The 10,879-nt window shown below is 44.2% G+C and overlaps 1 protein-coding gene across 2 annotated transcripts; it reads right to left on the bottom strand.

The window, feature by feature from the left end:
• Nucleotides 1-913: 913 nt before the first annotated feature.
• Nucleotides 914-9,547, bottom strand: KCNG1 (potassium voltage-gated channel modifier subfamily G member 1). Of its 2 annotated transcripts, none has more exons than XM_054218102.1 (3): nt 9,387-9,547; nt 3,159-3,963; nt 914-2,661 (listed from the first exon to the last, which is right to left on the bottom strand). In XM_054218102.1, exons 2-3 carry the CDS (start codon nt 3,915-3,917, stop codon nt 1,891-1,893), a joined length of 1,530 nt encoding a protein of 509 aa, XP_054074077.1. In that variant the 5' UTR covers nt 3,918-3,963; nt 9,387-9,547; the 3' UTR covers nt 914-1,890. The 2 variants fall into 2 exon arrangements, with proteins under 2 accessions (XP_054074077.1, XP_054074078.1); XM_054218103.1 differs by having other exon boundaries at nt 3,159-3,960.
• Between the last annotated feature and the right edge of the window lie 1,332 nt (nt 9,548-10,879).

Genomic DNA, 10,879 nt, shown 5'->3' with positions numbered 1-10,879 from the left:
CTGGTACATAATTAATTGCCAAGAGTTTAAACTGGATATTTTAGCACTCTGCGGTAACACTCCGTAGGCATATTTACCTACAACAGGCTGAAGAACGCTAGAGCCCTAATTATTGGTAAAGTAAATTTTTAAAAGTTTTGAAATTATTCTTAAATAATCATATCTGAACACCTTCAAAGATTTTGCTTTTTGGAAAATTTTAAAGACATTTGAAAAGAAAACCACTGAAAACCACTGTAACATGGGCTTGGCCAAACAGCATAGGCTGAGAACTAATTCTACCTTTTTTTTGAAAGGACAATATTTATGTCCTTGGCCTTAATTTAAGTCACAAAACCATCATGCATTCTGGCATTTCTAGCAACCTGCTGCAGAAATGCCAATAAGCAATAGTATTTCTGAAAATTAGGATAGAGAAGCATTGGCAGATGTGATGGGAACTTCTAAAATCCCCTACCTCTTAACTAATAAGTAAATTTACAAAAAAAGAAGGGAAACTCTTAAGTCTGAGCACACATGAAATCAAACAAGTGGATTTAATTATTTTTGTAAAGTTCTGGACTTCTTCTCCTGAGCTGTTAAGCAAGGCCTGTCTCATTGCCTCTGAAATAGATGGGAGGTCTGCCATTAACCTCCATAGAAACCCGGGCCGAACCTTGAGTGTGTCATTGACCCACGTGCTCCCACTGACTTCAGCAGGAGAACCCGAACCAAGACACACGTGCGTATGAAGAATACATGGTTGTGCCTTGGGACCTTAATTGCCTTTTCACATCCTATTTAAAATTTTCTCCATTACTATGATGTCTGTAATGATGGCAAAGGTATAGTTAATTAAGCCTTCAGTCCTCATGATTGAGGACGGTAAGGTATAAAGCTGTCAGTACCCCCCCACTCCATGACTCAAATGATATTTTCTTTTTTTCACCATTGGCAACTTCCCACGACCATATATTTTCTGCTCCTTTTAAAGAACCAAATGCTGAATGTGAATGGGTAGCCGCAGCATCGATTTGCCAAGTAATGGTAGGGTGTCCCCTGGAAACAGGCCTCTTTTAATTCTGTTTCATATTTGAGGTAAAGTAAAAACATGGAAACAGATGGTAGGGAACGACTGGCATCTTATCATGCATATTTCATTTAATCTGCAGCTAGTCACCTCTTGATAATAACATTAAATGCTACAAAACTCAAAGATTTTGTTCCTGGGAATACTGCATTCTATGAGATAGGATCAACGCTGTAACTTCAATTAAATTTTGAGGGTGGTAAGCTATAAGTATTTACATCTTTAGCAAGGTTATGATACAAACAGCTCGATCCTTCTTTTCTGGTATGTTTAGGGCTGACTTACAAAAAATATACAGTTGCTGTGTGAATGACAAATCTTACTTAATGCTTTTTTAAGAACACAATGGGACAAACATCTGTGGTTATTTCCATTACGCTCTAAGGCGTTTTACTGGGAGAGAATTTAGCCATTAATTTTGTTGTATTTACATTACTTATATACAAGAAGAACAAGAAAAATGGCAGCCTGTTTAATGATTATATACATTGTGATTTGGTTGGAAAAGTGTGTATTACAAATGGCAAAACAGCCTGTCAAGTATGTAATTATAGGTTGTTCTTTTTTTTTGTCAGAGAACTTTTAATTCCTAAAATCCCACTGTATGATCTATGGAAAGATCTGTCCTATACATTATACTGGGGGGGGAAGAAACAGCATAATAATAGAGTACTTAAACCACATCCGTTCCGGGTTAATAGCTCCTTTTCTTCATTTTAATATGAGAGTTACCTTTGTAAAATGCTTCCAAAGCAAATAAAAAGATGGAATCCAATACAACAAAACACTACTTGACATCAGGAGAAATAGTAACTTAAATTTCATTCATTGTCCCTATTCTCAGAAGAGATACTGGGGAATAAAATATCACTACCTTGTGACGCACTGGTTATCTGAGACTTTGTTTTTAATAAGAACTGTGCTCTCCTGTACATTATTCTTTCCTGTTCTTGCTTTAGCTCAATGTAGGAGCGTGAAAACGTGTGGAAGATGGAGGTGACTGGAAATGCCATGAGGAGGATGCCACTCAGGATGCTGCTTAGTGCCACCACTTGGCCGGGAATGCTTCTGGGAACCATATCCCCATAGCCTACCGTGGTCATGGTGATGACAGCCCACCAGTAGCACGCGGGGATGCTGGTGAACTCCTGCGAGTCCGCCATCTCGTTCTCGATGACGTACAGGAGCGGTGCAAACAGTGCGATGGCCACGCAGAGGAAGAGGAGCAGGAGACCGAACTCCCGGGTGCACCTGCGAGCGGTCAGCCCCAGCGTCTGCAGCCCCAGGGAGTGCCTGGCCAGCCGCATGACGTAGAGAATCCTCAAGGCACGGAGAATACGGAGGACCAGACCTACTTTGTCCAGGTAGATGCTCCCAGAGCTGGGCTTTTTGTAGCCCACTGAAGTGGTGTCTACTAGCAAAGTGATGTAGTATGGCAGAATGGCTATTATGTCTATCAGGGTTAATGGTCTCCGCAAAAATGCAAACTTGCTCTTTGCCTGGATGAATCTTAGCAGGAACTCCAGGGAAAACCATGCCACACAGACAGACTCCACAATGAAAATATTGTAGCACATCTGGGAACACTCACCCTGCAGGAAAGAGGAGGAGTTTGTAATCGGCACTGGATAATAACTATTTTAGTTGGTACGGTGACAGGAAGAGAGGTTTCTGTGTTGTTTTTTTTAAACCCAAAATATTAAAGGAATTGAAGCTGTTGCTATGGGGAAACACATTGAAAAACTGGAACAAGTTAAATGCAAAACTTAGAAAGGAACTACTTACTCCACAGAAGATATTGCTCCGTAATTTCAGGCTTTCTAAATAGCAAATGCAAAGCTTACCAAGGTAATATACAGTTGTACAGAAGAGTGCACACTAACAAAATTTTCTTTGTACATAAAACTTGCTATCATTACTTCTCTTACAAATAATTGAACAGAGTCATGTAAGATTTCAAATATTTTGTGCTATTTTTTTCCCTCTAAAGACAGCTGCAAAATCCCCATTGAAAACAACACCATCAGACCTTGTACTTGTTCTGTTCTTCCCAGCACATACCATTCCCCATCCTGAAAAGCTAACTTACCTTTTCCTCCTCCTCCCTCAAGTCAGGCATGGTGCTGATGGATAAGTTCACTGCTGTAATAGTTACAAATAAAACAGACAAACAAGCAAAGACCTTTCCAGGGAGGCCAGACTGGGGCCTTTCCACCATGTCTTGCAACTTTTTCATGCACAAGCCAATTTTTGTCTCCTCTACTGTTTCACCTGTTGTTTCATTTTCTATGAGGTCATCCTCCCGTTCATTTATTTCTGTAAACTCCTCCATTTTTTGCAGATACCTCCTTTTACAACACCAGTCCAAGTTGTCTTCCTCAATTCCCCAGTAGAGCAGCTCCTCTTGGAAAGACAGCGCACACATCTCACGCAAGAGCCGAAGTTTTCCAACCCGCAAAAAGGTCAGGATTGTCCTGAATGCTCCTGGGTTGCGGTCGAAAAAGAATTCATTACATGTCACATCGTAATCATCACAGATGTTTAGAATGTCGTCAAAATTGTTACAGAATTTTAGTTGTCCCAGACGTGTCAATGGGAACTCATCAAGCGTGGTCCATGGGAGCAAATACTTAATGCCCCCTACGTTTATAATAATATGATGCTTCCGATCATCAGGGTGAAAGCCTTTCAGGAGATCCTCTTGAGGGTGAATTAGCTTGGCTCTTTGGTAAAAGACTCCCTTAAGGGTTTCTGTTTCTGGAAAGAATGTGTGGTTGAAGGAAGTATCTGAAGCACAGCTCAGGGCACTATAGTCATAGTCGGAATTTTCTCCAGGTAGAAGAGTCATCTTGGAAGATAACTTCACATCACTTTGCTACTTCTGCAAGTGTCTTCTGGAACAAAACACAGATACATGGTTTGAGTGAGCGAGTGGTTGTTTTCAAGCTTGGAACAAATGTAGTGATTGGAGCTCAAAAACATATATGGCTGATAAAAACAATTGGAAAGAAAACAGCAGTGGCTGAGTATGGTCAGAAGACCTTTCTGGTGAGGCTGAGTTTGTCCAGCTGGGCAGAACTGACTCTATCAAGGAGTCACTTATCCAGGAGCTCTGCTCAGCAAATTTTCACACCAGGGGGCTTCTCCTGTCTCAGATGCAGAGGTCTCAGTTCCCAGTGAGGACAGAGGGAAACAGGAACAATCCCTGCATATGGCAGGATACTCCTGTTTCAGAATGGAAGTATAAAAAGTTTGCTAGTATCACATAAGAATGCAGAATTCAAGTGTGTTTTGTAGTAAGGAAATTATATCTTTTTTTATTTAACTATTACACATAAATTTTTAAACATTTTAGTACTCATTAAGTATATAGAAAGAATCAGAAGTCAATTCTGTTGTAATCCAGTAAATATCACTTCTAAAAACCAGTTAGTACAAGACTAGTTCCTAAAAGGCCATATGGAAACAATTTTGGGAAAAAACCCCCACTTGTATTGATGATCACATAAAATATTTTTATAAAGTTTATATACATTTACTGGCATGACAACTCCCTTTTCAGGGCTTCAACTACAAAAGACTGTTAAGAAATCCATGACTTCTACATAAACGTTGGAATACCATTTCAGTTGTAACTGACACCCTATATGCAGTAATAGGTCTTTGTCCTTACAATGGACTGAACAGTAGCTGAGCGCCAAGGTGACTGCCTTCACCTCTGATTATAGGAAACCAAAAACTTCTTATGGCAACTTCGAAAAATCACATTCAAATTCTGCTCACACAACACTAGTGTAAAGTCTGCGGAACGAAGTGACCATGGAGTTTGAATGGGCATAAAAAGCAGGTACTGGAAATGTTAAACTTCTTGCCTCCCAAAGTCACTGCATCTTAAAAGTCAGACTGCAAGTCTGCTCACCCAGAGGAGAGCTGTACGGTTCTGCGTCTACATCTTCCATCTGTGCACTCAGCTGTAGCTTAATGCGCGGAGCTGCTGAGTTTCATTTGATAGAGTATTTATTTATTAAGTAGATTGTACAATAAATAGATTTTAATTATGCCTGAGTATTCTGACTTTCTAGCCTCGAGTTCACCGGAAAGTAATAAATATTACACTTCATTGGCTTCAGTACCAGTACGTAGTTTTGTTCTTTTCCTGGCTGTACTTACCTCCCCTTTGATATGCACCCTGAGGATATCTACCCCTGCTAATGTCACTTCCTGAAACACACAACTGTTGTTTTCAGAAGCGGGGGCTTATAAAACACACCAATAGTGTTACATACCTATCACAGAAGAAAAACCCAGGAATACACACAGCAAAATACTTAAAACACACTGATGCACTTCAGTTTAAGAGCAACAAGCTTCCTTTGCTGCAAGGGGACTTACAATGCTGCTTTCAGTAAAATACTCTCTCAGTCCTGCTCCTAAACTTCCCAGAGGGATTACTCTGAACAGAGCAGTTCCTTACGTACTGCTCCAAACAGGTGGCCCCAGGTGAGCTTTGATGGAGTGGTATTTCCTGATTCCTCACCTGTAATTCTCTAATTCTCTTTAGTCCAAAGGAAATCATTAATTTACTTACCTTTAGGGCACGCGGATAAACAAAAGCCTACGGGAATATACAAGAACTGACAAGGCGTGATTCAGATCTTCCAAGAGCTGTGGTACTACTTTCTGGCCCGAGATAAGCCGAGAGGTAAGCTTTGTCATCTTGCTTCTATCACAAAGCGGGATCTCTATTGCTATTGCTAGTGATTTGAGAACAGCTATTTGGCAAGTAACCTGTTCTCCATGCCAAAATCTTCACTGTGTTCAGCTTTCAGTGCCTTATCGCTACGTACTTGCTTGTATTGCTGAGTTCCTCTGCCTTTGCTCCACAGTTACGAGTCTGGAAATCCCCACGGGAGGGGCTGGGCAATTCTCTACTCCTCTGGAAGTACCGGTGGGTGCAAATGATGACAAAATCCTGCAGGCCTGCACTTAAATAAACTTCCAATCGATTTCTGTTTGTCTCTTGCTTCAAGAAAGACTGAGCAAAGCCCTGCTGACCTGAAAGACTTTTTTTTTCCAGAAATGACATTAACGCGAAACGGAATTGTATTAAAAAGTCACATTCTAGGAAATTCTAGCCAATCCTGGGATTATCAGTGGAGCTTTATGACAAATGATGGTACTCTGCCACTGCCCACTGGAAAAGCTGCAGGACTTGGATAAATGAAGGGATCTGAGGAGAGCGCTAGCTGGCTCAGCGCTAGCGTGCTGAACAGAGCAAGTACGGAGCAGTTGAACTCGCAATTACCCTGACACAGTCCCATCATGTGAAGCACTCCTAATGACCCACGGCTGGTCTCCTCTTAAAGCTTTCCCAAGGTACCATCATCAGAAGTAATGCCACTGGGAGTTCAAGGTATAGGTTTGGCGTGGGAAAACAGGGCTACCTGATGTATCTTTATGTAGGGCTCCTTTTCTTAGAGCAACTGCTGTTTAACTTAGACACAAGCATTTCCCCTGCTGCCTCAACAATGTCTAAGGCAGGGCTGGCCCAAAGAGAATAAAGATTATGACTGATATAAGACTATGGATAAATGGGAGCTGTTCACCGTTTTCCCTTCTGTAATACCAGATAATGTTGGTTAGCAACAACTTATCCTCTGAATCTCAGCCAGGAAAAACGAGGAGGCAGCTCATCTCTGTCGCTGGTTTCATCTCCCACCGCATCCATTGTTGACACAATGGGAAGAAATGGGGAGAGGGAAATGTAAACGTTCTGAATGTGTCAGAGACATGCTGTAACCCTGAGGCATCAACTGTGAAACAACAGAGCAAAGAAAAAAGAATTTCTTACTTCGCTTCCAGCTTCTCGACCTGTGCGAGACAATAAGTTGGACAAATTAATCCCCTGCGTAACACACTGAATGACTGCAGTTACAAAAGTGCCTCCTTCTTTTTCCATAACCAGAACTGGCAAGTCCACAGACCCCAGGTAGGCAGTTATGGTATTTGACACTGTACATGTGTTATTTACGTGTTCTTTCCCTCAGATACATGTAGCGTCCTATCTAAGGGGGAAGAAAAGGAGGAAATAAAGGACAATAGAAAAGACGGCCTGACTTGAAGGAAAGGAGGAAGGAGAAAAATAAAGCCATGCATTTCTCTGTATGTTTCTTCTTTTCCTTTGGAAGGTGCTTCTACAGAATGACGATGGTCAGTACTGCTTTAAGAAGGGAGAGATCTAATTAATGGACAGAGTTTTTTTGCTACTGAGCTTAGACAACAAGCAAACTGTTTTACTCATACATTGCAGACCAATGAAATTGGGGATGGCTGTAAGAAATGCATTAAGGATTAAAGACAACACACTGGAATAGAAGGTCAGACAAACACATTAGCCTCTAGCAACAATTTTCCCAACAATTGAACAAGATGAACTTTAAGGATATGCTGTGACAGTAAAATCCTCAAATAAAACTGCTGTGGTTAAGTAAGGACCAATGGTAAAGTCCCTCCTTGCCCGAGATAGTATTCTGCCCTTGAATGCCCGGGAGTTAGTGAAGCCCAGTTCATCTCTCCGGCTCCCCTGCTCGTAATGTGTTCTCGTCTTGGGCAAATCACTTCTCTCTGAGCATCGTCTCCTATTTTGTTTGTAAGCTTACTGGGGCAAGAGCTGTCTCTTACGACATTATACAATCCTGATCATTGTTGTGGCTTCTAGAAGCTACGGTAATACAGAAAAACTGGCCCATGGCAAGGGCTCTTGGTGACTCTAAATGGCGTGGTGTGCATGTGAAGCAAGATAGAACATCTTTTTAAAAATCTGTCTTGCACAAGATGATATTCTTATCCATTATGTCTGGTGAAGAAATCGAATTAGAAATCTGTACTGCCCTTACTTTCAGCCGAAATTCAGGAAGGGTGCCAGACTCCTAGACAATGGGGAAAGAATTATTAAAGATACCCTTCTGACGGAAAGAAATAGAAATCATGAGTAACATGCTAAAATTCCACTGCAAGTGTCATTTCACCCCCCCCCCCAGTGTCCTCTGCAGTATTTTGAATTCTGCAGTGCATCTCTGATGTAACCAGAGCTCCTGCACGGAGTCCCGATACTGCTCTGTGATGCAGACAATTCAAAGTTGCGCCTGGATGATAACAAGCATGCAAGGAAGATGCACGACCCCCCCCTAGACTCTTCCATCAATTCCAGTGCCTGGAACTTGTCTCTGTTGCTTTTTACTATTTGTAAATTTAGTTTAAATAAAAAAAAAAGTTTCAGATTTCAGTGCAGGGTGAATATGAATACAGTGACTTTTTGGAAAGAATTCCATAAGAAACTGCTTTACAGTTTAGTGACCCTTCCTCCTTTATTCTTTCCTTAGTTAAAATAAGCAGTATTTTCAAGCAGTGTTAAATTCAGCTATCTTCTGACACACGATTTCTGTACTGTATCAACACTGTCAGGGTACCCTCCTGAAATACTTTAAGCTGTACCCAAGCAGCTTTTTATGTAGTGAGAACTGATCTCAAACTTCAACTCTGCTTGCAAAGTGAACTTCCAGCCAAATCAAAGAAAAACTTACAAAGGTCAATGCATAATAGGAAATGAAACTATCCTGAAAAACTTATAATCTGAAAAAATATACTCATATCTGTATATTCCTCTCCTTGACCTGGACAGTGTTATGCTTTTTGGCATCTTATGACAACCTCCAAACTGAATTATGACAAATATGTTTCTCAGTATTTGGATTTACAAAGCTGAGCCTTATTCTGCCGATAATAATCAGAAGTGAAATAACTTTGCACATAACTTATATCCCCAGGAGAATATTCTGAAATACATTAGAATGGATAACTATAGTTATTATCCTGCTGTGAAATATATTTATGTCAACACATTTTAATAAGTCACATTCAAAGCAATCTCTTAAACATATTTTTAAAAAGTAAAGGAGTTGTCATTTATTTATGTAGATACATATTTTGCCACTGAAACGAAGAGATACGTAGTCATGGAAGAGTTATTTTACGCGTGTTGTTCCCCCCCCCCCAAGTCTTTTCCAATGAAAAAAAAATCTGCCAGAAATACATTGCCTATCAAGAATAGTTAACTTGATGTGTTATTTCCCAATGAACATAAGTCAGTAAATAGATCAATATAAAAGACATATCTTAATTATTTTAAAATTAAAGCTACAAAGGACCTTCAGATTAGGCAAAGAAGCCGAAATTTGAAACACAAGCCTCCATACTGCGCAGAGACGGGAGTCGGGGAGAGGGAGAGCCGGGAAAGGGAAGACGAAGCATCACAAACCGAGCCCGACGGATGAGTCTCGACAGCCGTCAGCCTCCTCCGCGGCGGGACAGGAGCGAGCCAGGGGCGAGCCGAGCGGTTGCCCTTCACCAGCCGACCGCCTCCCGCTGCCGGCAGCACGGGCAACCCGGGGCCGGGCTGAAATGACGGCGCGGGGGGACAGTCCCTCTCTTCCATCCCTGCTGCGGGAGAAAACCTGTTGCTACAACCCGTCTGCACCGACCGGCACGACCCCCCCCCCCCCGCCGCCCGCCCCGCTCCCCGCCATGCCCACCCCTCCGGGGGTGTCCGGGGGGGAGATCCCGGGGGAACCCCACCTGCGGGCGGCCCCGGCCGGGCTCTGCCTGCCGCCGCGGGGCGATGCCCGCAGCCCCCGCCGCTCCCGCGGCAAAAGGCGGTCCCGACCCGCTCCTGGAAGAAAAACTTCCCTGGAAACTTGCCTGCAAGTTGCCCGCGGGGCCGGGCTGGGAGCGCGGCCGCCGGGAGCCCCGCGGCGTGGGGTCGACGGCGGCGGCGGGGCCGAGCTCACGGCGCTGCGCCGGCGCTGCGCGGTGCGGGGGCGGCCGCGCGTGCGGGGCGGGCGGCCGCGGGGGGGCCCCGACCCTCCGCATGGTGCGGCGGCGGGGGAGGCTCTGCACCCCGCGCACCGCCCCGCGCCTCCGCGCGGCCGCCAGCGGAGGTGGCCACCGGCGGGTGCCTCGCCAAAGCCCCGCGGACCTGCCGGCGGGGCCGGGGGAGGAGGAGCTCTCCCGAGCAGCAATAGCGGGCTGCTACCGGGAGGGCGCCGGGCCGGGCCCGCCCCGCTGCGGGCCGGGGGGGCCGCCCGCCGCCCCTGCCCCGCCGTCCCCCCCCAAACGCGGCTCTCCGGGAGGGCTGGAAGCAGCGGGCTGCCCACAGGTGGCATCCCGGGCTGCTCTCATCGTCAGTAAAACTTCTGGTGCTTCTCCCGTTCCATGGGAATTTAGTGTATTTATTTATTTTTTGGTGAAAGAAGCGGTATTAAAAGTGTCCATTAAAACATAACTCGTAACATGTCTCACCCCCAGTCCATAGCAACGACTCCAAGAGAGCTAAAACTGTGCTCTTGTCCTGTGGCACCCTTGCAAAGTACACTGACAATTAACACACTGATATTGTTGATTGTCAGAGATTTGGAGAGCATTCCATACCTCACGTTTTTAACGAAACGTGTTTGACATCTGGGTGGAAGTTACTCTGTGTGAGTTTAATCTCCGTTTTAAAGCAGCGAATTAAACCCTGGTGCCAGGGTTAAGGAGCCACCAGCAGTTTGAGCTCTGTCACAGACTCCTAAGTGCAAACCGCTCCCCTCCCATGTGCTCTTGTGCCCCAGTGGCTACAGACGTAACGATACTTTTGGCCTCTGATTTTTCTTACCTGCGCAGGCACTGGTCTTGGAGGGAATTTCCTGCAGATGAACTCCTGCACCTCGATGCAGGAGGGGGACAGTCCCCTCTAAGCTCAGTGGGACGGGG

Source organism: Rissa tridactyla, chromosome 12 (genome assembly GCF_028500815.1).
Source record: "Rissa tridactyla isolate bRisTri1 chromosome 12, bRisTri1.patW.cur.20221130, whole genome shotgun sequence".
In the NCBI taxonomy this organism is placed as follows: Eukaryota; Metazoa; Chordata; class Aves; order Charadriiformes; family Laridae; genus Rissa; species Rissa tridactyla.
The sequence above is the reverse complement of the archived record's forward strand: the minus strand, read 5'-3'. Positions and strand labels throughout refer to the sequence as shown.

What these genes read in the sequence shown, in the direction of transcription:
- KCNG1 (XM_054218102.1), bottom strand. Translation starts at nt 3,917, where the DNA reads ATGACTCTTCTACCTGGAGAAAATTCCGACTATGACTATAGTGCCCTG. An exon ending in TGAGGGAGGAGGAGGAAAAG is followed by an intron (nt 2,662 to 3,158) that starts GTAAGTTAGCTT and finishes TCTTTCCTGCAG; the next exon opens with GGTGAGTGTTCCCAGATGTG.